Genomic DNA, 26,850 nt, shown 5'->3' with positions numbered 1-26,850 from the left:
CCTGCAAACCACACTGTCCTCCACCCCAAAGGTCGGACCAGGGCTGTCCCCCACCTCTCGCGGGGCACGGGGGTGGCTCTGTCCCTCCTCGAACAGCCCTTACTCCCAAAACCACCCCAGGCAGGTGTGAAATCGCTCGGCTCAGGAAAGCGGATTGACCGGCACTCACTATAGGTGTAAGGGGCTCTGCTGGGGACAAAGCCCTGAAACAAAGCCCTGCGTATTCAGGCAGTAAAATCCCTCTTCAGCAAGATTCAAATCGCCAAGATTTTTTTTTTTTTTTATTATCTCTACTAACAAGCTTTTTTCTTTTAAGTGGGAAACGTGAAGGCTCTTAATGAAACACTCACGCTCCACCAAAAGTCTAAATGAACCCAGTGTTCGGCTGAATGGCGTTTATATCCCACCGAAGACTGTTTTCCCATCAGCTCTTTGAAGTGCCCAATTAAGTGATTTTATACTAATAGGATTTTCCCAGGAAAGAAAGACAAGAATGACAAAACGCTGAATGCTTGATTAACTCTGCCCCTAAAAGAACTCGGATCGTGTTAATTGACTGTTTCCCTGCCATATACAGCCCTTGTTTGCTCCATTTATGAAGGCATTTTGATGAGACACCGGACCCAGCAGAGTGGAAATAGAGTCCCCCCCAAGCACAAATGGGGGATGAGACAGTCCCTAAAACAAGGCCTTTGCTTACTGGAAATATTCCTGGATGTGGGAGCTGGGCTATGAATCGGTTGCTTCATTCGGCCCCTCACTCATTTTCATCTGAGATTGTTTTTAGCCCCATTCATAGTCATTAACATAATTGCTTCACTGACTTTCCATGAGCAGCTTGGAAGCTTTGTGGGGTTTTCTTTTTTTTTGCTGGCAGCAAAGGACCTCATTGTTCAGAGCCCGGCGAGGGCGGCAGGGAGTACCTGGCTTCGAACCTCGGGCTCGTTTGCCCGTTTATTTACTTGCTGCTTCACCTCATTGCCTACGACCCGAGAAGAAGGCAGGACCGTGCAGACGGCCGGCACCCGCGGAGGGGGCACGGGTGCCCCGCTGGGAATCGGGACGAACGGCTCCAGCCTTTTGTAAAGCTCCTTGCGGGGAATAAGATCCATCCAAAACGTCCACAGGTTTTTTTTTTTGCAGCCAGCTCTTCCCCGCAGGCATCTCAGCGAGGGCAGGGGAAGCTTCCCATCGGGGTGGCGGGGGGCAGGGGGAGGACGGGGACTTCTCCAGGCCCCCCGGGACCTTCCACGGCAGGATTCACTGCTTGGGTGGGAATAAGCAAGCGGAGAGCGGGGCAGAACTGCTCCCATCCATGCAGCATACGGGGTCTGCAGCCCTGGGCAGCTCTCGGTGCAGCCAGGCCCATGGGAAGCCGTTGACCGACGTAACTTCTTCCCAACGGATGACACGCGTGGCACAGCGCTGCTGACAAGGGATTTGCTGCTCCCAGAGCTGTGGCGTTGCTTGAATCCCACCAGGAGCACTATCTGGCCCTTTATAGCCGTGCGTGAGGAGGACGTGACTACGGAGAGCTGTTGACTAACGCTTGCTCACCGTGTGTGCTTTAAAAATAATCCCCGATTCGGCGGAGCGCCCTCCGCCCAGAGCACTCAGGCACAAGGATGGGCATCGGCGAGCCGAGTCCCTCCGCTCCCGCTCGCGGAGGCAGCGACACCGAACCCCAGACCCGCGGCTCTGGGAGACGCGTGCTGGCCCACTCGCTCACCCCGGCGCCCGCTGGCGCTGCCAGGCGGCGGCTCACCGTGTGTCAGCGTCTCCTGGGATCTTCCCCTTCACAGCACGCGTTTCGGGAATCTTGCCACCCGGGGTGAGGGCGGGCACGGGGTCGTGATTCACTTCACCCTTGTGCTGGGGGGCGAGGAGTGGGGCTGGGTGTGGGGCAGAGGAGAGGGAAGGGGCAGAGGCAGGGGCAGATCAGCCCCAGGGCACCGTCAGTGCATCGGTAGGATGCACATCGGTAGGATGGAACGGCATCGGTAGGAGGGCAGTACTGAGACCACGCACCACGGACAGACGGACGGATGGCTGTCTTGCACGGTGACTCGCGCTGGCGCACGGTCCTGTGCGGAGCAGAGGTAATGGGAGGGGACAGCTGTGTGTGTACACCTTCCAATAAAACCATCGGTGATGATATGGCAGCCGCCACCTGGACGCCGGGGTAAGGGTCGATTGCACTTTCCTTTCTCCGGGTCGGTCACGCACAGCAGGATTTCCTGGAGCTGGAGCGAAAGAGCAGCTTTTACCCTGCACTGAACTTCCGCTGGCCTTGACACCAAGCACTGGCGCAGAGCTGCGCCAGACCTGTGGCAGACCTGCGCCAGAGCTGCGCCAGACCTGCGCCAGACCTGTGCCAGACCTGTGCCAGACCTAGCAATGGGGACGGACGTGGTCCATGCACCGAGCTCCGCTCGGTTCCACCAAACGGGGATCTCCGTCGGGGAGTTCCAATAGAAAACCTTTATCTTTTGGTTTCAGCCTCCCTCGCTGGTTTCTCTGCCTCGCCTGTGAGAATCCACCTTGCACCAGGGAAAGGAAATTCATTGAATCTTGGAGCTGCTGTCAGTGCAACAGAGGCTGGAAACAGGTTAAAAATGTCCCATATGTCACCGCCAGCAGCGATGCTGCATCAGAGCTCTTCTCGGCCTCCTGTAACAAACACGGGCTTTGTAGATGACCAACTGTAATACGCCACAAAGAGAGCAGAAAGGAGATGAAGAAGGAGAGGGAGGTCGTGAAACAGGAAACATAAAAACCTGGAAATTTCCATGCTGGGTAATAGGTCAAAAAATACCCCTCTGGTCCCTGTCAAACTGACCCTGCGCAGGGGAACTCCTGACTCCAAATCTGGTGGACATTGAACCATGAGGTTTTGAGCAGGACATGTCAACCAGGCAGCTGGAAGAATTACAATTGGCAGAGGCAGCAGCACACCGTACCTGAAGCCTCTCTCTCTAGCTGGGGCAACCTCCTCCCAAAAAGCTTATATTAGTAACGCGTGAAGAGCTGATCCGTCCACCGTTTGCTAGCACCAGGAAGCACGGCACCCAGTCCAGCCGGCGGGCATTCTGCGGTGACCGACTGCGTTTTAATGTGACGGCAAATAATGTCGGTGTTAGTCAGAAACGAGCGACTGCAAACATTTTATAGCACACGCTAACTGCGAGCTCTCCGTCAGCAGCGGCTGGGGAAAGGCTGGGCGGAGCAGCGGGGCTTTCTCGCAGAGACGCCGCTGGATATTGCTGAATATTCATGGGGGCGAAGCAGCCTCTGCACGAAGCGGAGATAACGCTTCTCTCTCACAGCTGGCAGCAGCGATCTTCCAGCCGGCTCCAAAGTGACACCCAGGGTGACACAGTGCCCCACCCTGATACCGCTGCTCCACCCTGATACCGCGGCCGCACCACGGAGGGCTGCGGCTTGCCAAGCGCCTTTCGCACCACGGCACGCAGCGCCAGGCTGCTTTGCCGGCGGCATCGGGCATCGGTGCGGCGTTTGCACATGCGGTGGGTGCACCGCAACCGGTCGGCGCGTCGGTGCGCTGTCCGGCGAAGTGCCCGAGGACAGGGCAGCCTGACTGACTGCAGCGGGGTGAATCCTGGGGTACCACAGGCAGGTTGTGGAGTAACACCACTGAAATCGGTGCCAGAATCTAGCTGGGAGGGAGCTACATTTCCCTTTTCCAATTGGGATTCCTCCCACAGAAAATCTGACAGCTAAAATTACTTCAAGGGCCGAGCAGAAACACCACTCGAATCAATGTGAAGATTTGTTCAACTAAAAGTTAGGGCAGCTACTAAATTAAAAAATAGATGAATGAATCACTTCGGAACATAATGTTCCTATTGCATAATCTATTTTATATCTGTCTGGATCCCGTGTTTATTTTAGTCCACAACAGTATTTGTTCGAAGACCACTAACAGAACATAACCAATGGCAGTGCCTCAGTGAAACTTCAGAACTGAAACAGAAAACTGAGACAGTGACAGTATTTCTAGGAAGCCAGAACACTCCTTGCGTGGGCTGGCAGGCTGAGATGCTGCTTCAGCTTCAGCAACTGCTTTACTAAATGACTGCAACAGTTGCCAAGCGAAAACTGCCTTTATTTTGCCTATTTTTGGCAGGTTGCGGTGTGAAATCGGGAGCTAGCTGCATTTCAGCAACAGGGAAACGGGGACCCGCCTCTTTATGGCAGGTCTCGGGCGCCGTGCGATCACCTCGCCGTGCGGGATCTAAGGTCGAACCGGAGCAACTGGAATTGCACTTCTGCCCTTCAGCCTTCTGTTTGCAAAAGGGGTTGATGCTCTAGTTTTTTCACTTGCTTTTTTTCCTAGCTAAGCGACACTGAGCTACAGCAGCACCGGAGTAGGATGATTCATGATGGCGACCGTAGCTCAGGTTTTGGGACGGTATTTCTGGGGTATGATTTGAACATGGGTACGGGGACGGGGATTAAAACCAGCAGAAATTGGAGAAAATTTGGCAAATGTTCAGATGCTCGGTGGATCTTTATGTCAGAACACATCGGGGCATCTTGTGGTGATGGGATCATGAGTAAAGGAAAGTAAAACTGGAAATTGAAAAGAGAGCATGTTAACAGCAAAAGAAAAAAGCTGTAGAACTGCTAGGGCACTCGTCACTTCCAGCGGTGAGCTCTGCCGACAGGTCCCCACAGAAGCACGTAGACGGTCAGAGGCAAGAGGCATAACCTGCCCTTCCAGGCAAGGCTGGCTGCTGCAGGAAGACCCAAGGGCACGGCGCAGCGTCTCTCACGTCTCCTTTGACTCCAAACCAAAAGAAACGCAGAGACCGAGAGCATGAAGCACGCAAGTGACGTTCCATCAAGAATGCATTTGAGTTCTTGGTGTGACCGGAGTACGGAATAGCACAGCTCCAGCAACATGTTCATTTTGGAGGCGAACTGCAGCAGCTCCCCAGACACACCTGAAACACGATTTTGTTGACTAGAAGCACTGTCGGTGTTTGGTAAGATTGCAGTTTCTCACCCAAGTGCGATCCTGGTTAGCTGAACCTGTCTGAAGGTTGGTGGAACATATCTGACTGAAAGAAAGAACACACGTAACCTCTCTTGTTTTCTGTTTTAAGTGCGAGGCACATTCTTAAAACGATCTTCTCTGCCTTGAACAGAGCAGCATGTACACAAGAAGAAAAAAAAAAAAAAATCCCTTTCTTCGCAAAACCACTTGCGCACAATACCCTCCCTAGGGAGAGTGTGAGAAAAGAACAAACTGCACAGCAATGGAGGGTCGTTATGTCGTCTAACGCGCTTCTGGGATGTGCTTAGCTACTGCGCTGCTGAGCGGCTGAGGAACCCGGGGTAGTATTAACCCCAGGATGTTTCCAACGGGCAAAAGCGCAGGCAGCTAAACCTCTCCCCAAATTAGAAATGCAGCTTAACATGTTTGTGCGAGTACCGTGAAACCCGGCCCTGACACCGTTTAGAAAGCAGCAGACAGCAGAGATTCCCCCGTCACCCCCGAGTCTTCAGAGCGGGGCTGTCTCCGAGGACGGGGCGCGGGCCACCTATTCTGCCAAGGAGCCACTGGACAGCGTCCGTCTGTCCTCTTCTGGCCAGGACAGACTGCTTAGCGGCTCTTCCTGGTTTAAGAATCTTTGGGGAGAGGCGAGGGATGTTCCTGGCCAACACAAACATTTCCTTGTAAATTTAATTTCAGAGTCGACTTTTTAAACACAAGCCACAACGCCCTACCTGTCAATAGTGCTCCTGGGCCAGTTACCCTCTTAGAGAAGCAAAATGGAAGCCTTAAATCCGAGAACTTTTGTTGCTACACTAAAAACAGCACTTGTTAATTATACCCTGGAAGAAGGGCTGTACCCACCCAATATTTATACATTTCCCATCTTTCTCTAGAAGTTGCTAATTCTGTTTGCCATCAAAACCCCACCTGATTACAGAAAAGCAGTAGCCAGCTGTGAAACAGCAGTTCTGATCCAGCCTAAGGGCCAACCTCAGCGGAGGAGTAAAGTATGAAGTCAGAAGCCTGAAACCGATAAACATTCCCAGTTCTGCAGGCTCCCCTGCGCACGAAAACCACAGCCTGCTTCCCCGCAGCGTATGCCGTCTCTAGTGCTTCAGCTTTCTTTCCCTCTTTTCCCCTCGGTAGTTGAGACTACCGAAGGCTGCTTGTTCCCCACTGCTCCCTCCCCCTCGGTGTAACCGCAAGAGGAACCAGCATGTCAGCAGAGAAGCTGGCTCCCAGGCAACCAGAGCTGCAATCCTTCCACAAATCAAACGCTGGTAGAAGAACGTATTAAAAAAGGGAAGACAGCTGCGTGTAGCACCCGGTGTCATCTGGGCCCTTGGCTGCCTTTTGTCGCACACAAACATCCCCAGAGTTGTCGGTCTGTCCACATTGCGAGACCAAACGCGATTCAGCACCAGGACCGGAGCCCCGCCGGCTGGCGAGGCCGCCCCGACCTCTGCTGGGGAACCGCGACAGCGCCCGGCGGCAGCCACCACGCCCAGGAGCCCGCGCTTCCTACCCGCCGCGGCAGAGGCAGAAGCTCCACTTTCCCCGAGAAGAGAACGCTGCAAAACACGCGCCCAGCTCGACGCCAAGGGCTACGGCTCCACCGAACTTCCACCCCGAGCAGCAGCAACCCCCGGCGCAGCGCTATCCGTCACCACAGGGAAGTAAATGCATCAGCGCAAAGGGGTTAGGAGCAGAGGTGATGAATTTTTCCATACCTTCTGGCCTCACCGCGCTCCCAGTTCAGGGCAATTTAGGGTTTTTGCACCACCCGCAGCCTTCCCACATCTTGGTGAACACCAGGTGGGTTATGCTCACACCTCAGCTGCACCTTTTGGGCCAGGGGCTGTTAAAACTGCTCATCAAGAGAATCACAGAATCATTTTGGTTTGAAATAGACCTTAAGATCATTGAGTCCAACCCTGAAGAGTTACTAAGTAGTTAAAGAAAAAAAAAAAAAAAATCAATCAAGACACTACACCTCTGCCACAGCCGCTGAACCAGACTGTCCACGCTCCCCTTTCACACACCCCCTTCTAGGCAGAAATTCTGAATACCAAAGGGAAGGAAATTAAACCACAAGACTGTTCAGTATCACAGATTTAATCTAAACGCACACAACCGAAACTGACATAGCTCACCCTCTCTTGGATACAGGGAAAAAAAGGAGCTGCCAGGCAGTTCAGGAGCTCCAGTGGCACTCGAGCCATGCCATGGTTTTACACTCTGAGTGAAATCTTCATGCAAAGCTTCAGCAATTTCACAACTGACCTTAAACGTCACCAGCCCACATCCAGGATGCAACAAAAGCTGCTGTGAACCTTTGAATCTCCAGCTAGTTTTCTGAGTAAGCATTACGGAGCACACCATGAGGCAAGAAGCCGAGCTACCGTCTCCTCCCAAGCTCACGTAGGCTGCGTTTTTTAACACCGACACTAGAACGCGAGGCCCTGCCCCAGGCCGGCACAGAGCACGGCCGCAGGCAGGGACCTGCTGCCCGCAACAGCCTGAGGCAGGTGTGGTACGGTGAGACGTGGCCAGCATCATTTTACCCCGTGCTGCAGAGCGCGTTTCATTCGATCTGAGCAGCACCACAGTACCCAAGCACACGTTCTGCAAAGTGGAACGTATACAGCAGGTGCTCAAGTGAAATACTAAACGACAAGTTGTAACCAAAACTTTAATCCCAAGGATCTCACAAAAGACATTTTACAAGTGACATGAAAATTCTTGTACAGTAAAGAAATGTTTAATTCATAACTTTTACAATGTACCATTACACACTCAACACATCCACTCCAGTTGTCAGTTCTGCTGTGTATTTGGTCTATTCAGAGGTTCTGGAATAGATGGTCAATCAAACAATCACCTATTTAAACAAGTACTCTAGTCACATGAAGTACAAAATTAACTGACCCTACGGCTAAAAATTTATATTTCACATAATATAAAGTAGCTCAGTTCCAGGTAATGGAAGTCAGAACTAGAGCTCTGGATAAAACTGCAGCTCAGTCACTCCTTTCACATGCCACTGGCTCAACGTTCCTGACTGTTTCGGAGAACTGCACCGTGAAGCATCTACGTCTCATTCTGCACAGACGAACACCGCTCGCGGCCGTGCTTCTGCAATGAACGCATCTTCATTGCACGCTTCCTTCCAAAAGCCGAATCCCAGCAAAACATACCCCAGCATGTCAAGACCAGAAACATTCTTCTATCCATGCAAGACAAACTGCTTACCATTCAAAACAAACAAAAAATTATGCATAATGGTACATTGTAAAGCGATTAATATTACAAATCATATGATCTGCTCAGAACCATATACAGATTCACATCTTTACATTTGCCACCTGTTACAAGATACAAGGAACAAAGCAAGTTCAACAGCTAAAACATTTTAAAAATGCACCAAGCTTTATGAAGTTTCAAAACAAAACAATGTTCTGTACATACTCCTCCCGTCCTCAGATCTAATGACTTCCTGTACACAGCTCCTTCTCACAGTCCTATTTCCGCTCATTTGACCTGGAGCGACTGAAGAAAAAAAAAAAAAAAAGACGTTTTAGTACCCAGTGCCAAGAGCAGCAGATTTTGCTTCAAGCCCCCCAGCCCAACTCAGTAGATGACATTGAAGCCTTTTAAAAATACTGTTTAATAAAATTGGGTATTCAATTCTTTAAGGGAAAGGACATTGTTTGGGAGCTAGAGATGATTCTCCACAACCTACTTCAGTATTGCTAAGACATGGAAACAATTATTTTTGCGGATTTACTCAAAACGCATAACCGCTGCAAGACTCATCCTACCTGCGAGACCTGGAAAAGGAACGAGAAGGCTTGTGATTCCTCTCCCGTGAGAGTGATCTCTCTCTTCTTCTGTCTCTGGAGAGGGACCTGTTAAAGATTACAAAGCAAGATGATTATAGTGTCAAAGCAAAGCTGAACTAATTAAGTTAACAAGGCTATCTGAAGAGCTTCCCTGCAGGAAGTTAAGGTTTTTAACTATTCAACCAGGGGAAACCTGTTCAAGATTATGGTATTAGCCTTTCCTTCAGGTAAGAATAATCAGCTTGAGCCATACAACACAGCTTAAGGTGTGTTGCAAACAGGCATCTATTCCTTTGCAACAGTTCAAATCTGTTCGGAGTCAGACTGCAAGCGACCGTGCCTCTGCTACCGTGGCATGTCCACGGCATACTTGGGCATCCCGTAGATTAATGCAGCACCCTATGCTAAAAGAACGTAGAAATCACCTCTGAGCTCTGGGAGCTTCAAAGATCCTAACCCAAAACTGCGTCACACCGCCGTGTCATAACCACCTGACACTTTGCAGTATGTGACAGCAGAACACGCTCGCTATGTTTCTTATCATCCGGACTCATGGCTCACAGTATCTGGAAAGAGCAGCACATTAACACAGAAACTTTGTGGAAAAACCAGCAGGAACCTTGGATAGCCGCAGAACAGAAAAACAAATTACTTCCATTCTTAATATCCTTCCACTGATGACCCTATAATCTCAAATAGCTATGGAAATAAATTAACTCCAGGCAAGCAGCATGACAGAAGCAATCCCGTTTCTCCCTTTTAGCAAATTACAACACCCACGCTGGAGTCTATCAATGCATAGACCCCAAATTAAGCTGTTCCCATTTGTTTCTTTTTAAACCTCCTGGACAAAGTGGTCCAGGCTATAATTAACAGATGCATACCTGCTGCGGCTACGAGAAAAGCTTCTCCTTCGCGGTGATCTAGAACCAGAAAAAGAAATGTGAGGCTTTTTATCAATTCTTTCAGCATTAACGGGGTGAGGCATTTCCCAACTTGTCAAACTCACTGTTGGGCCCAGGGAACGTGCCAAGAATAACTGGCATCCATCATCCAGTAAAAGGCATGGAAAGATTAGGCAGTAAACCAAAGCTCAGTGTGAACAGCACGTTTCCAACCACGAATTCACTTTAACTAAGAATGCTTCATAGCAGAGTTGTCCAATGCAACACTTTCCATTTCAACTAAATACACTGCCCAGAACACCACACCAAAGTCCCACAAGTGGTTCCAAAAAAAATAGCACAGACCAAATGTTTTGGAACCCATGCAAGCCAAAAAGGTCCATGACAAGACATAAGAGATACCAAGTGGAAAAAAGTGAAAATGCGCTCAGTGTCAATATTGATAATGCCATTAAGTGCTACATTAGAACTGCATATTTGTGATTGTAATTTTTAAATGCCATAGAGTGTGTTTAGACTATTTCCTTTAAAAAAAAATAAAAAATAAAAATAACCTTAGCTCGGCCCAGTTCATCCCAAAAAGTAATTGTTTTAAGTTTTGAAAACTGTTAGTAAAACCATTTAAAGGTGATAGGATTTTTCTGGCAAGGAAAAGCTAGGTTTGTTAGAGCTTTATTAAAAATTTAGTTTGGCATCTCACATGCAAATATACTGGTTTTTACATTATTCACAGTGTAAGAGCTTCCGTATCACCCTTAAAAGTTTTCTCAAGCAACATATGTACGTTACCACTCAATTATGCACAGCCAGCCTTTGATTGAGAAAAGTAATTACTTATAAGCCGCTTACTCCTTATTTTAACCAGCAGTAAACTGTATAAGCAGGAAAAACTTACTAGTTTTTGGTTTCAACAAGCTAGAAATGGTGAGGTGAGGCTGCCGGACTGACTGCCAAGAAGAATTTGCTGAAAAGGTTTTGCCAGATGTTGCGTTGTATTTAGTTGGTTGGCGAAGGGGGTGTTGTGGATTTTTCCTGCTTTTTTGTTAGCCGAAGGCTGCTGCTGTAGTTGTTGTGAAGACATTTGGTAAATAAACAGCTGAGCTGATTGGCCGGGAATGTGTGGGCGGTCGAGGTGGCTGCTGCCGATTTGGTTAAGGTTGGAGAGAAGGCTGAGAGAAAACAGCATGCTCGGGAACCAAAGGGCGGTGCAACCTGACGACTGGCCATGCCTGGGTCATGTGAAACGACACCAGCCAAGCTGAATGGGGCGCGCTGGTCACATGACGCTGAAAGGGCTAGTTGACTGGCTAATGCAGACTCAGAGGGTGGTGAGAAGAGACATGATGGTGACTCTGTAACGGGTTCATTTTTATTAATAGATGGACCAAAAAGCATAAAAAAAATGAAAAACAAGCCATCAGTACAACCATCTATTAGCTAACAAATACTCCTACTGTGTTATCTTTCAACAGCAAAAGGGTAAGCTTGAAACCCTGACTTGTGAGGACTCACTCACCTGCAACAGGTAAATTCAGTCCTGCAAAAACCACGTTGCAGACTTAAACTGCCAGACAAGCTAGTCTGGGTCCAAGAACGTGTCAGTTACCAAAAATCCTGCTATATTTTAGAGCGGGGTTTGCAAACCTCAAGTGACAGGATCGTCACACGATGTTTTAATTCCAAACGAACACTAAAGTGTAAAGATTCTAGATGTTTAGAGCAACTGTTACTTGATCTATTATTAAACAGCTGCCTACTTGGAAAAATATTTAAATTGTGCAAACAAAGTGGAGAAACACATCTGTATGGAAATGCTAAGCTGCTGTATGTCATGTTTTGCCATTATGGAATAAAGGAAAGGAACAGCCTAAGTTGAAGTATGGGGAAGAAAGGCAAAGTGTGACTAGAAGATGAGCAGATTTTAGGAGGAACGAGGATAAGTCCAGGACAGAGGGCGCTGACTACCAACTTGCACAGTGACCTAAGGACAAAAGCCAACATTCAACACAACTTAAGTTCACCTCGATTTTGTGGGGTTTTGGGGTTTGGTTTTTTTTAAGCATTTGCCATCTCCAAATTGTGATCAGATAGATGAATGTTATCCATCAACATGCTTTTAAAAAGCCTGCTTCTAGGATGCTAAATGGTAACAGTGCCAACAGGTCTATGAGCGTACTTTGACCTGGAGTACCTGCGACGAGGAGGAGGACTTCTTCTGCGATAGTCATCTCGAGGACGCCTGCCCCAGGATGGAGGTGGACCACGGTTCCGACTCCGTTTCTCACCATTGGAGAGCTCCACTCTGACACGACACCCACAGAGGGTTCTGGGAAAAGAGACCGACATCAGTTAGCACGTCTAGGGCCAAGTCTGCATATGCAGAAAACCTACAGAATCAAGAGAGGGAAAAGGATCAGACAAGAAGGGGAAACACATTCCGTGTATACACACTAATCAAAGTACGCAGTATTACAAGTCTAAAAAAAGTAGACTCCAGCACAACAGACAAAAGGTTTGGCCACTTCTGAAAGCCTGCCATACTATTAAAGCAGGCAGAGAAGGGACCAAGGAGAATCAGTTTTGCCTCTTTATATTAACACCATCTTGAGTTTAACTAATGGCACCAAGAGGTGCCAGTCATGTCTAACTTGGGAGTCCCACTCCAAAATGTAAAATTAACCATCCCGATACTATTCCTGCACTATTAAGACTACCCTTATACCACTGTACAAATAAATATTGCACAACAAATGTGTCAAGGCCTTGGTTTTGCCGGTTGAAGCTTCCCAAATTAAACTGTATTGCTACCCACAATTCCTCTTATTTTCCCAAGGCAAGCCAAATGCACAAGAAGCACATTTTACCTTCCATCTAGTTCTCTTACTGCATCAGCTGCATCTCGTGGATCTTCAAATTCCACAAAGGCAAAACCAGGAGGATTTCTCGCCACCCATACGCTGCGCAGTGGTCCATAGTAGCCAAAAGCTCGCTCTAATTCAGTTTTGTTGCCATTGTTTCCAAGGTTACCCACATAAACCTTGCAGTCCAGCGGACAAGAGTCACGATGCATTGCTAGGACAAAAGAAAAAAGCTCATGTATATTTAACACACGGCAAGTGTTTATTCACTTACAAGGGAAGTAATCCTGTTGGTTGCTTTTCCTAGAAACTTTAACAGCGCTATGATCTGAACATGATAGAGACATTAACCCGTGTGGAAGGGGCAGGGGGTGGGGGGAGATGAGTGTTTAAAACTAAACACAAAAGCTAGCTGCTACATCGTAATCGTGATTAAAATTCACTACTTCAGGTTATTCCGTCCACTTTTAAGGCCCCCAACTCTGAAAGGGGGGTGTTTCTCTGCGCCCCTCTCCCCTGCCCCTGGCTCCCAGCGGGGGCCGGGCCTGCAGGGGGAGCGCTGCGCGGGAGAGGGGCTCCATTGTTCTCGGAGCGGGATTCGGGGGAAGCCGCACATGCTGGGGGGGAGAAGCAGCGCCATCTCCGGCAGAGGATACGCCGGGAGCGCTCCAGGAATCCCTGCGGAGCTTCTCCTCAGCGCTGCGTGCGGAACCAGCGCTCCCCCGGCGCGGGCGGGAAGGCGCCACACCACCCCCGCGGCACCTCCCGCCCAGCCGCACCTCGCCTCACTGGCCACAGCCGCGGCGAAAAGGCGGCGAGCGGACTCTTCAAGGCGATCCGCGGCCTACCCGCCTTCTCCCCGCCCGGCTTTCCTCAGCGTGGCGGCAGCCACCGCCCGCGGCCCAGCTTTACAAAATGGCGGCTGCTCTTTGTTTGCCGCCACCGGGCCCCGCCGCTTCTATCCGCCCTGCCGGGCACCGAGACCGCGGGTGCCGCCTCCCCCCCGCCCTCCGAGGTGAAGATCCTCACCGATGCTAAGAGGGAGGGCGCGCGAAGGGAGCCCGCGCTAAATTCGTAGCCGACTCGACCCTCAACGAGACTCCCGCTCCGCTTTTCCTCACTGGACAAAATGGCGGCGAGCGTCTACCCCACCCGCCCTTATATATGGGCAGCGCCTCCCACGTGACCCTACCCGGCAGCAAATCATAGGACGCGGTTCCACTGATTGACAGCTCGCTTCGTCCCGCCGCCTCCGCGCGGCCCCAAAGGGCGGCGCGCGGGCTCCTCCTCAGCGGCAACGGCGGCAGCGGCGCGCGCCGAGGCCTTCCCCTCCTCTCGCCCAAAACTGCGCTTTAGAAACCGGTGATCGAGGGGAGACTTCGGGTCCCTGAAATCAGGAAACGGCAGCACACGCAAGGAGGCTGTTTTCTTGGCTAAAAAGGAAAAAGGTTTTCTGTTCTTGTTACGTCTCTCTGACCCAGTGGGATACATCCAGGCCGTGTTTTTTAAGCAGCATCCCCTCATCAGGTAGGGTTCTACACGGATGAAAGCTTCGATTCACTAATAGCCATTTCTCCCCACGGGCAGGGGCTTTAAATAAACGTGTTGAGCAAAGCGGTGCTAACCCATAGTTTTTGGTAAATTTTACATCTGGGCTTCTGCATACTGCAGCACAGAAGAGGGAAGTGATTTTTTTTCAGCACTCAGTAGAAAACTGGAGGATTTGAACCGAGCAATTTTAGTTACGGACAGCATTGTTAGTGGTGTGACGTGCTTTACTAAACTCTCATTCATTTAGCTAGGACATATAACATGAGTTTTAACATTAAAAAAATAACTTGCTCCAGATGGGTTGCCTTAGATAACAAACATCTCATTTTGGGTTATCAAGTAATGTGAGAAGCACATCCAGGGCTGCTGCTGCGTTAACTTCCCAAAATGTCGCTCTGCAGCCATATCCGTAGGTCGTGTTTAATCCAGACTTTACCTTTTTGACTTGGGCCAAGACAAGACAAATTCAGCTGGTACAAGTATAATTAAGAATATGCTGAGCAATATTATATGTGATAAGGCATTTTGAGTACAAAATAATGCACGTGAACTGTGTTTTCCAAGCAGGAACTGTGCAGAGGATGGGGCGTCCTCAGTCTACTAGAATTGTACCAGCATGTAAAAAAAAAACAAACAAACCAAACTGGAATTAAAGACAACCAGCTGGTATAATTAATTAGAATTTTCAAAAATCTTTTTCAGCATCCCTCATTATTTTTAAGAGCCTCTTCACAGTAAAATCCTCCCAAGTGTCAAAATTGGCTAAGGGACAGAAAAACAAGGATTTTGAGGTAACTGATGCTCTAAAGTATCTTTATCACGTGTGCAGCTTTCTGACAGTTACCTGCTTTTAATTAATCTAATGCACTGTAATCTAAATTAGCTGATGGTTAATCTCCTGAGGCAACCCAAACAAAGGAAATAATTTGAAGCTGACTTGGGGCTGTTCAGCCATTTCACTTTACGGCTTCGTTGAGATGGCGATTTCCCACGCTCGACTGGCGTTTGCAACATTAACTGGACCCTGCCTCATATCACACAATGTACATTTGAAACATGATTTAAGTTTTGCAATAATGGATATTTTACAAAAAGAAACAAAACCACACCAAACGTTCATTAGAGAGCAACTCGGACAACCTTGTAATCTTAACAATCTTTTAACTTCATACCGAAGTTACACATGACATAAGAAAATAATTACAGATGACAGACTTGTCAACAAAGGATTTATTTAGAAGTAGGTTCACCTCCTGCAAAGTAAACAGGGCATTCAGCACTCTCCTAGGACACGCTACCTGTTCTAGTCAAGGCACTTCTTACACAGGCTCAGGCCCATCACCGTGCGTTATAAATCACATACCATAAAAAGCACGTCATCCAAACATAATCCATTTTCAGTTTGCTTTTGGCATTATAAAGAAACTAAACGTGGCACATAACCGTGACAAAAGGCAGAGGACAGAACAGAGGCAACTGTATTCAGCCAAAAACCCCAACCTGTTTCCACAGTCGGTTTTAGGATGCCCCAGCACAGCCACACAACACTGCAGTAATTCTAAAGTCAGCGTTTTGATTGTTCTCCGAAAGATGATACCCTGAATCAGCTCTGAGCGTCACTATATATGTCTACATGTATACATACAGGAAAGCTGCATCGTTTTACATTACTTTCATCCTTATTCCAAGTTTATAAGATAGTTTGAAAAATCCTGCTGCATTGCAACTCTCTTGCTTTTGCAGTAAGAAAATACCATTTGTGTCCAGTATTTATGAGATGTATAGAACTTTTACATCTGTGGGATCTTCCCTAAAAGGAAGAACACTGACCTTACAAACAAAACCAGATCTACTTTAAACAGGTGGGCCCAGATTAGATTGAAAAGGCACAATTTCAGTGCCTGCACAATTACAGTGGAGCACAGTTACCTATGTGACCAGAATTCATGACCACACTGACATGAGGTAAGGTGTTATATTCAAGCTGCTGTCATGGTTTCTGAGATTTAAATCTTCTGTAAGAAAATGAACATATTCTAGCCATTATGGTTTGGAAGAAACCTCAGCCACGTGAGCCAAATTTAAGGGATACTGAGGGAGACAGACAATATTTACTGAAGAGGACTTCTATCAGCAACAGGATCTCTTAGCTCCTCAAGTGAAACTAGACATTAGCAAAAATACTTATTTACTGGCACGATTATATCTACAGAAAGGTCTTTTGCTAGGAAATGTCATTACGCACACACAACAGGAACTGGTCTGAGGGGACAGGCCTTTGCTTCAGTCAGAAAACTGAGCGCATGTAGTCATACCTCAGCTGGCTGCTTGTGAAGATCTTGCGGATTCAACCCATTTTCACATCCTGCCAATTGACTAATCTTGATGAAGGCTATCTTCTAAAGAAACAGTGACTTACACTTGTCTGATCTTTAGATATGTTAGAACCAGTTTGCATAAGCTTATTCCTGCCACGACAGGGCTGTTTACAGGGTACCAGTCCCCGTCCCTTATTCTCTCACTTCTAAAATGTATAAATTTCTACACTGTGAAAGCTTTTAGCTATGCCTCAGACCTTAAGTAAAGGGAGAGTGAAACAAGAGACTGCAATCTACACATCACACACCTAAACTAAGACACACTCAGCCTTCAGCGCAGGGACACAGCATGTCCCCGAGACTCAAGCACGTTGGGATTATTCAGCAAGAAGTCCATTTACCTGCATGACACGTCATTTGTGGACTCTTAGCTCCTCAACCTTCATCCACATCTTTCCAGGTGTGAGCCTTCTGCCATTGTTGGGGTCCCCCCTCCTTCTGCATCTTTCACATCTGCGGGCGGGGTGTTGATTACAACCCCACACCCCGTGCTGGGAGCCCCATGACCTCTGCATGGCAGACTGACACACCGCTCTCCCTCAGGGCCAGCACGCCATTTGCCGGCACTGGAAAGAAATAAGAAATCCAGACCAGCTCTTGGCCAATTTGGCCCTTTAAGAAACCCCACCTTGGTCCTACAGACACCAGCGATGGGCACCTGTCGTGGTTTAGCCCCAGCCAGCAACTCAGCACCACGCAGCCGCTGGCTCATTCCCCCTGCCCTGGTGGGATGGGGGAGAGAATCGGAGGAGTAAGAGTGAGAAAACTCCTGGGTTGAGATAAGAACAGTTTAATAATTGAAATAAAGTAAAATAGTAAGGATAATAACAATACAATAATGATAATAATGATAACAATAATATACAAAGCAAGTGATGCACAATGCAATTGCTCACCACCCGCCGACTGATGCCCAGCCAGTTCCCGAGCAGCGATCGCTGCTCCCCGGCCAACCCCCCCAGTTTCCATACTGCCCATGACGCCGTATGGTATGGAACAGCCCTTGGGCCAGTTTGGATCAACTGTCCTGGCTGTGCCCCCTCCCAGCTTCTTGTGCCCCTGGCAGAGCATGGGAAGCTGAAAAGTCCTTGACTGGCATAAGCACTACTTACCAAAAACTAAACCATCAGTGCATTATCAGCATTATTCTCATACTAAATCCAAAACACAGCACTATGCCCACTACTAGGAAAAGAATTAACTCTATCCCAGCCGAAACCAGGACAGCATCCACCCCTTATTCTATACCATCTATGTCATGCTCGGGCCCTCCTTCTAGCATAAAGCCCTCCAGTCTGGGGACAAGACAGCTGATTCCCATGTAACCCCTGCTTCTCGGGCAGGATTTAGGGCTGCCCCTGAACCACAGCACCCACCCGCCTGCCTCCTCCCCGGCCCAGCCAAACCAAGGTGTGTGTGCCCGGCGGCGGCACTCGCCTCTTGCAGGGGCAGATCCCAGCCAGCTCCTCTCTAGGGCAGGCAGGCCCCATGGCACCGGGGGCTACCCCTCCTTTTGTTTTGTTTCTGCTCAGTCGAGGTTCTCAGCAGACTTCTCCGGGCATACTGCAACGCTGTCAAACCAGGGATGAGCTCAGACAGCCCGCTGGGCGTTACAGAAGCAGCACAAGGGGCTGGAAGCTTTGTCTCAGCTTCACCCGAATTTGTTTTGCACACAGAAAATATTCCATCTGGAGACTATTTTGGGAAGGAAAGAGTCAGCCCCAGGGTTGGCTCCAGGGCAGGTTTTGCAGGACAAAACACTCACCCTTGCTACTGTGTTCAGACAGAGCTGTAAGTCTCAGGCGTGTCTGTAAATCTGGCTTGAAATCAGAAAATGGAAAATTCAAACAGTGAGCCTGACTCACTGTTGTTCAACTCTAATTTTAATCCCCTGGAAGATGGGACTTCTCTCTGAGATGATGCAGTACGTAGTGGATTCGGGGCCAGGATTTAGAACTGCCCACACAGCCTAGGTGCTGGCCCCGGAGCCTACCCCCCACAAACGCAATGACGTTCACCCCTCTGGATTGCACGAGACTGTCCCCAAAGGTGATACAGAAGCGCTATAAGCACCCAAATGGAGCGGAAGCCTGGAACCTGCCCTCTCAAGGAGCTGAATTTCACCTTTAAATGGCTACCGAGGCGGTGCCGTTGCTGGCTCCTTCCTTCCGGGGCTGAGGGCTGGTGATGGCCCCCACACTGCCAAGTGATGTGGTTGTGGCCACCGGCTTTGCTGCCAGGTGTCATTTCCTCTGATCTCCCAATTAGGGAGGCCAGGAAGGGAGAGCAGGCTATTCATTAGCAGCTGCTTCACCAGCAGCTCAGGGGAACTATATTTACCATCCAAGTGTGGTCAAACAGTTTCCTCTCAACAGGGCGGTGTCTTTCTTTCCACACGCTGCACTGAACAGTTCATGTGAATTTTAGTCTGTTAGGCTAAGAGCAGTTAGGGGGGAAAAAAAAACCCAGTCCAAAAAACCAAAATCAATTTTTACATTAGAGAAGCATGAAGCCTTCTGGAGCCCACACTCCTGGTACCGGTAAATAACAGAGAACAGCACGTGGAAAAAAATCATCAGATCTGTCTGTCCATCCCCCTACAGGCAGAAGATCCCTTTGATGCTGTACAGTCTTTGTTTAATTAAGTTTTCAAGTCCCAGGCAAGAGGATCCCCCTTGCCCTAACGAGGCTATTGGCACATTTGCTTTGCTTTCTGCTCCCTCCTCCCATTCCTCCTTCCCCCTCAACTGGGCCTCCAGGCTTTCTCTTTCCTTTTTCTTTCATGCTCTGCAGCAAACCATATTCCCTTCCTCCCCCACCTGGCTCCCTGGGGAGAGGACTGGAAAGCAAAACAAAAGAATCACTCACTGGGAAACCATTTGCACAGCCCTCCTCGCTCAAACACTCCCACTGAAAAAGGTGACTGGAACAGCCAAGGCACCCTCTGCTGCGAAGTCAGGCCTCAAGGCCAGGAAAAGCCGGAGGGTGGGAGCAAAGGCTTTCAAGCCAAGGCTAAAACCTGTGATGGCTCCAAGTGTGCTTGGAGGGAGGCCCCGAGGTCACCAAACTCCAATCAGCTGGGTCTGCTGGTTAATTCCCTGGCAAGATGGGCTCTTAGTCAGCTCTACGCTGTTCAAGGCTCTTGCAGAGATTAATATACCAGCTAAAAATACAACCTGTAAGTACCATTCGCACTATTTCTCCTTGTGAAATTAGCAATGTCCCCATCATCATTAGAAATATTAACTCCTATGCTGGTGGCTGTAGTACAAGCTGTGCAATCAGCACATTTTATAATTCCTTTAGAAATATTGCAAACGATGGAAATCAATCCCTGCGAGCATCTCTTCCCTGTTGCGCTGCTAGTGCCAGTAAGTCTTTGCACTGGCTGCTTCTCAAAGATGTATCGTAACTTCAGTGCAGTCTATCATAGAATCATAGAATTGTTTAGGTTGGAAAAGACCTTATCAGATCATCGAGTCCAACCGTTAACCTAACACTGCTAAGTCCACCGCCTCACATATACCTCTCAAGGAGATGTTACAAAGTCCCGTCCAGGGTTATTTTGATTTCTTCTAAGTCCTTGGGTGGAAAGAAGCATCCAGTGGAAGAGCGTAGCCATGGCAATGCGGTTTGGCCATTACAGAGTGCTTCAAGTGCCCATTTACCGATCCCATGTCGGTGTCTCCGGCCTGCCTGCAGTCCCTCGGATTAATGTGCTATTAGTTCTTCCGCTGGAGATGCCGGTAACTGCATTCAATGAAAACCCATTGTATAATGGAGACTCGAAAAGTTCAAAGATGAATTGGACCAGATGTTTTGGACATGACTTTGGCCAATGCTTATTAGTCCTTGAAGATGTAACCAAGAAACCTTGGTTTCACAGGCAGATAATTCAGTGTAACTGCAGTGTAACTGCTACCCTGGAAACTATGATGTGAAGCACGCCCCTGTTTTACCAACATTTAACAAATGTCATCTTTAATTGGTGATACACTTTGTTCTCTTTAATGAGTGACACTCTCCTTAACAACTGGGACTCACGTAATGAAATCAGGAACGCTTACTTGATTGCTCTGAAAAAGCGGGGCTCGAAATAAGCTGTCATGAGGAATATAATAAAAAGTAATTTGATGTCCATAGAAGCTGCGAGAATAGATGAGGTCGTGCGAGCACTGCTAATAGGGCCTGCCTCTGTTCAGACAACGTGTTTGCACTCCCCTGAGACCGGGTTTAACGGGAAGGTATGGCTGTGCCTACGTGAAAGGGATCGGTAGCTTCTGGTAACACTAAGCAAATTATCTTTTCAGTCTTTCCAGGGAATTTTTCCTCAGAGATGACAATACATTCACTTCCTTTCACTTTGAGAAATAGGAACTGGTCCTCTTAAACAGACTAGTGTTTCAGCCTAATGGTCCAGCCACATCCTGAGTATCCAAATTCTACTGAAATTACCTGGTTAGAGATCATAAAGTGAGTATCAAAGCTCACATGGCCTCAACTCACAGGGTTTCAAAGCATATCAGAATTTGGCTTTTTGCCTGAGCTACTACTTGCATTTTTATTGTTCAGTCAGTCGATAAGTCTTCGCTGTATCTCCCCAGTTTCCAAGATTTAAACCAAATATATTTACTGTACAATCAACGGATTTAAATGAAATTTGTACTGAACATTAAAAGCCAATGGGATCTTATTTAGCAACTCCTCAGTTAGATGTTCTGTGAATAATTCCCATTTTGCTGATTGTATGATAACTGGCATTCCAGGGTTCATCAGTATTGTTGACTTACTACGCAACGTTAGTGTCCTATACGTGAGTCCCTGAGGACAGCAAAGGAGGGAGATCTCTTTTGCATGCCAGAGACATTTTTCCTGATCAACAGTGGAACAACAGGCTTGAATATCCCTTTCCATCATCTTGGGGCACAGGAACGCTGTGTTAGAATAAAAAGTTCTCACAAAACAGGAGAGACAGCAAAGCAATATGAAACTGTCCACAAACTTGTGATCTTTTCCTTAGTCACGGCTGAACAGAACATTTTAGAACCCAAGATTTATTATCACTGGAAACAGGGAGCTGTCTCATTTCACTGACACAAGAGGAAAGGTCTTAGTCACAAATTGCTGTAGAGATCATTTCTATTGTTTCTGTGGTTTCTGGGCAGGTATAAAAGAAGGTGAAAGGCACTGGTCGTCAGTGCAACTGGAACGTCACAACAAGACTGGGAAGGAGACACATCTGCGCAGATCAGAACTTCACCGTGATCTCCACAAGATCAACAGTAAGTAGATAATGTTACTTTTGTAACTGGAAGATGCTTTTTAATTAATACCTAGTTTATTGTTGATCACAATAGGAAAGTATAGCTTATCATTATGTATGAGCAGGAGTTCTACGTTAGCATAAACTAAAGTATCATACGGCATATAAATACACATACATCTTTAGGTATGTTTATGTGTATATATCTGTATTTAATACAGAAATTTTAAAATTGGGACTAGTACCTATTTGTTCTTTCATGCCTAGTTTAATTTGAACATATTGTCCAAGGAAACTACTCACAAATTAGTGGAGTAGACTTTATTAAGAACAAGCTTAATTTTTACAACCAAATGTATGACATAATGTGCCTTTCTATCCAGTCATTGACAATTCAATATTGCAGTTAGCATAAAGAAGAGTCATTTGAGGAGGTGCTGAGTTTTTTATTAACCCAAACTGCTTCTGCATATACGGAAGTATTTCTTCAAAAAATTAGCAGCCTCTTTATACGGGAACATAGCTTTACTATTCTTACATGATAATTTAAATGCTGCAACTTTTGTTGTCCATCTAGGTTTTGATGTAACAACTAATACAGGATTTTCAAGTAAATAACTAAAAGGACATGCTGGAGCCAATCCTAACAGCAGGGTACAGTCATTAGTGTAAAAAATGCAGAACTTTTAATGATAGAACTAGCAATAAAGGAGCGGTGGGGTTGAAAGGATGGGTAGATAGAGACATACCAACAGCAGGAGCAGATATGTAACTGAATGCAGTTATTACTGAGATGAAAATAATAATTGCACAATTACATTTTCTAGTTGTCACTTCCCTAAGCCAGAAATCCACTTCTTTACAGAAAAGAAATCCAGTATCAGTCTAATATCATCCTCGTGCAGTGGCAGATTTGGAGGTCAGCACTTGTACTGCTCATGGAAAAGGCTGTATTATGAAAGGTCCAAATCCCAGGGCTGACTACACCTTTTAAATTGATCTGCATGGTCCAGTCTTAAACTTTTTGAGTTTTGTGACAGATTTCTTAGCCAGCAATCCTCATCTTTTTGTTAAATTTCTGCTAAGTTTTTATCAGGAAGGTCCTTGCCAGTTCTAAATGACATATCTTCTGTGCTTGCAAATGCACAAGAGTGGGAAATAGTATATTGAGAGGCAATAGTGGAAAAGGAGATTTAGGACTCTTAGCAAGGAAATGTAGAAATATGCTATGGAATCTATTCATCTTTTTGGGGTATATGTAACAAATCCACATGTCTGATGTTCTGGGAGGTCCTGGGATGATGTACCATAGTACAATGCTCCACTTTTACCAGTGCTTAAAGGCTGAAATTCATTTTGTCAGGTGAAAGAAAGAACAGAGAAAAAAAGATTTTTGATCATACTGTCGGCTTCTTGTCCCGTGGAGCAGATTTCAGGAAGAGAGAAAATGTTCCTGCCCCAGAGATCTCTGCAGCTGGTTATGTTTTTGGCAATTCTTTTTTTTGCCTGTTTTGCAACATGTCAAGACACTGAAAAGTAAGCAATGTCAACCTTTTACTTAATATCATTAGAAGACTGCTTGCCTTTGATTTAATGGGCTGTATTCTCCACTGCTGTCATTTACTCCAGGGCATGGTAGAAGGAAAATTCTATACATTTGATACGGCATCATTTTACATTGCCCTCTACGCAGTATAAAATTAGACTAATTGCATTTTTAGATGCGTAATATATACCACATTTCAGTTGATGCTTTTAAACACAGTGTAGCAAACCTTGTAAGGATATTCAACGCAAGCCATGGAAATGGCACAATCTAAAATTCCATATTTAGGTTCCCATTCAGATCCAAATCTACAGTGGGAGTCTCTAGCTGCAGTTAGCTGTTATCTAAGCAGCCTGAAATCCAGGAATATTTGCATCCCAGAATTAGCCTGCCCTCCCCAGTCATATTTGGCTCAAAATTTTTGGTATATCTGAAGAAAATAAGGGTTTGTTTTCATTTCATGGACACCACTGATTTCAGTTAAGTTACTCCTGATGTGCAGCTCTGGAAGGAAAGAAACAAACCCAACAATCCTAGAACACTGAGATAATGAAAAGGGAATTTTATTCTGGTATTTAAACCTCTGAAAAGAATCCAAATTTGGGAAAGACCAAATCTCTGTAAGAGCTCTTTAATCCTGCTAAGGTAATTTTGTCACTGTCTCCCCAGTTTGCCTTTTTTTGTTTTTTTAAATTAAAAAAAAAAAAAGGTGATTCAAGGTATACCTTTTGGGAATGGCATCGTGCTTCAGGAAACATGAAATTATTACTCTACCCTTAATTGGTTTAGTGGTGGACTTGGTAGTGTTGGGCTAATGGTTGGACTGGATGATCCTAAAGGTCTTTTCCAACCTAAACGATTCGATGATTCTATGATTCCCATCTTCAGGAACTGGCTGCCTCACAGGCTGCCGGAGCTAGCCTGCGTGGGACGCTGCAGCCTTGCAAGGGTCAGGCTAGCTGTGGGCACCAGCGCTGCCAGCCTCGCCTGGGGGCTGTCCTCCACATCATGTGTGGACACCAACGCTCCTCCCCCAGCTTAGAGAAGCGTCTAAGATTGATGGATGCAAATCAGCCATGTCTGAAATAGGAGCTTAGATCCGGCTGTGCTTGTTTCCTAACTAACTCTTTCTTCCCATTGCAGTAAAAGAGCAGTGACGGAGCACCAGCTCATGCATGACAAAGGGAGGGCATTTCAAGGGCTGAAGCGCCTGATGTGGCTCCACAACGCCCTAGGTAGCGTGCACACAGCCAGCAGCAGGGATATTTCACTTTCAAATGCCATGTTGGATTCTCAGAAGAGCCAAGATCCCTCAGATCTCTACAACAGCATCAGCAGAGATGAGACTTCAAGCCTGATGAAGCAGCTGCTGGAACTGACGGAAAAAGAGCAGGGCTTCCCCCCGTTAAAGCAGCTGGATTTGCTGCAGTATGTGAAGACTCCGAAGGGTAACTGGAACCCACAAAGCCTTTTCGACCTCCTTCAAATCAAAGAGCTGGGCAGCAAGAGAAATCCTAGCACCCAGCCACAGAACTATTCCCGCTAGACTCAGTCCAGCCCAGTCCATCCATTGCTTTAGACATGTGATGTTGTAAGGAAAAGCTCTAGCGCAAAGTGAACCGCAAAAGAAAAATAATGTCCATTTGTTCCATTAACTACTCCTAGATGTTGAACAGAGAGCCTTATAAGGACCCAGGTTCTCTCCCTAGCAGGCAGTCTGAGTGCTGCGATTGTGAGACGGGGCCATTTGTCACAGGCCAGAAATGTCTCTTTCCATGGCAGGGCCCTCCCTGCCTGTTACTGATATCTTAGGGCTGTGGCAGCTTTGTAGCTCTTGTAGGCCACACGTAACAGGAAGTTTGCTTCATTAATCTCCATATTCGCAGGCTCACTTGCAGTCTTAACGTTTGGACTCAAGCAGCAGTTACCTCCTCGTACAGATTCTATTTCACACCTGCCTGCAGTTCTGCCCTGCTCTGCAGCAGTAATTACTTTCCTTATACCTTAGGTCCAAAGCTTTGGTTTTTCCTGCCTCTCCAGCATACAGAATGTTTTAAGTCTCCCACCTCTCAGGTTTTCCTTCAGGGTGGCAAACTTTTGCCAGGCCACAGAGGTAGAGGTTGGCAGTGATCCCCACCCTCCCAGCCACAGCCCTAGCCATTCATCTTCTCTCTGAAGAGATGAGAATCAGCTCCCAGGGTCCCTATTTGAGCCTTTTGTTTCAAGACTTCCTACCTTTTCCTTGTTTGTGTGAAATCCTCTCCAAGAGCTCCCACAGTGCATCAAGTTTTCTCGGCAGAAAACCCGCTTCCTGAGGCCATCTGTTTTCTGAAAGAGAAAGAGGTAGCACATGATTTTGCTATTCACCTTTAATATCAAACTGACTGGTTCTGTCTAAGCAAAGCAAAGTCCAGTTTAATCACAAAATTAGTCTTTCAGAAATTAAATCTCTGACGTGTGTTACAAATATATCAGTGTTTCCATCATGTAGCGACTATACACACCATTTTAAATCCTGAAATTCCTGTTGCTGACAGACTGACAGACGTCTGCTGCATGTGCAGAAGGTATTTCTGAGTGATTAAAACCTGAGAACTCCTCGATGTTGTTAATAATAAAAACCCTTTTCACCCTCTGAATTGCACTTGCTTTTTTTTGAATCCTCTTTTGCTACTGTCTCCACACATTTGGGATGAGTGTGGAATTGCATTTCTTTCATCATGCCATTCCTCAGAGCTCCCCATGAGATTCCCAAGCGCAATCAAACCATTACTGACACAGATGGTTTCAGATGTTCCTGAAGAGAAGAGGGCTGAGGTTGAGTTTGCTGACCTGAGATGCGGTAGTCCTTCCTCCCCAAATCTACCTCTGGGCTGTGCCAGACTTCAGAGCCGGGGAACGAAACTGAGGGGACCCAACTATGAAAGGCTCAGACCTCTCAGAAATCGCCGTGTCCCGCTCGGCACACTCTGCGGATCAGCCCGCCTGCCCTTGCAGATGTGGTTTCCTCTGGGGCTGAGGGGCTGTTTCCAGAGCCCCGGGAGGCTGAGGTGGCCATCGGTGTCCTGGTGGCACTGCCCCTGGGTACGCCTCACCCCTGAGCTACCACACTGTGACCCGATGCCTGTCAACCCCGTGGGGATGGGGAAAAAAACAACCTCCAGTCCACCGCGGACTGGACGGCAGGCGAGGCCGCGCGCTGCGAAGCCGCAGGTCACAGCGCCATTACGGGGAGGAGGGAAGGAAGGAAACAGGACAGGGCTCCCCAGGCCTGCGGGCGCACCGCAGGCAGGCTGGCACCCTACGGCTTGAAGTGCTGGTACCTCTGCCTGGGCCCAACGGAGAAAAAGGCGGATTTGAAATAAAGAAATGGTGGTAAATGGAGTTAAATCCAGTTGGTGACTGGTCATGAGTGGTGTTCCCCAGGGCTCAGTTTTGGGGCCAGTCTTGTTTAATATCTTTATCAATGATCTGGATGAGGGGA

General features: G+C 47.4%; 2 protein-coding genes across 2 annotated transcripts; one reads left to right on the top strand and one right to left on the bottom strand.

Moving 5' to 3' along the window:
* Positions 1-7,713: 7,713 nt before the first annotated feature.
* On the bottom strand, positions 7,714-13,761 carry SRSF3 (serine and arginine rich splicing factor 3). The gene is made up of 6 exons (XM_075722460.1): positions 13,658-13,761; positions 12,635-12,842; positions 11,962-12,096; positions 9,750-9,788; positions 8,845-8,931; positions 7,714-8,572 (listed from the first exon to the last, which is right to left on the bottom strand). Exons 2-6 carry the CDS (start codon positions 12,838-12,840, stop codon positions 8,545-8,547), a joined length of 495 nt encoding a protein of 164 aa, XP_075578575.1. The 5' UTR covers positions 12,841-12,842; positions 13,658-13,761; the 3' UTR covers positions 7,714-8,544.
* Positions 13,762-23,159: 9,398 nt separating this feature from the next.
* LOC142595103 (parathyroid hormone 4-like) lies at positions 23,160-24,912 on the top strand. Its single transcript, XM_075722507.1, has 2 exons — positions 23,160-23,356; positions 24,510-24,912. The coding sequence occupies exons 1-2, from the start codon at positions 23,268-23,270 to the stop codon at positions 24,910-24,912; spliced, it is 492 nt and encodes a 163-aa protein (XP_075578622.1). The 5' UTR covers positions 23,160-23,267.
* Positions 24,913-26,850: the final 1,938 nt, after the last annotated feature.

Source organism: Pelecanus crispus, chromosome 17, assembly GCF_030463565.1.
Source record: "Pelecanus crispus isolate bPelCri1 chromosome 17, bPelCri1.pri, whole genome shotgun sequence".
NCBI classification, from domain to species: Eukaryota; Metazoa; Chordata; class Aves; order Pelecaniformes; family Pelecanidae; genus Pelecanus; species Pelecanus crispus.
This window is presented reverse-complemented; position numbering and strand designations above follow the sequence as displayed.

What these genes read in the sequence shown, in the direction of transcription:
- SRSF3 (XM_075722460.1), bottom strand. Translation starts at nt 12,840, where the DNA reads ATGCATCGTGACTCTTGTCCGCTGGACTGCAAGGTTTATGTGGGTAAC. An exon ending in AGTCCTCCTCCTCGTCGCAG is followed by an intron (nt 9,789 to 11,961) that starts GTACTCCAGGTC and finishes TTCTGGTTCTAG; the next exon opens with ATCACCGCGAAGGAGAAGCT. An exon ending in TCCTTTTCCAGGTCTCGCAG is followed by an intron (nt 8,573 to 8,844) that starts GTAGGATGAGTC and finishes TTTTTTCTTCAG; the next exon opens with TCGCTCCAGGTCAAATGAGC.
- LOC142595103 (XM_075722507.1), top strand. Translation starts at nt 23,268, where the DNA reads ATGTTCCTGCCCCAGAGATCTCTGCAGCTGGTTATGTTTTTGGCAATT. An exon ending in ACATGTCAAGACACTGAAAA is followed by an intron (nt 23,357 to 24,509) that starts GTAAGCAATGTC and finishes TTCCCATTGCAG; the next exon opens with TAAAAGAGCAGTGACGGAGC.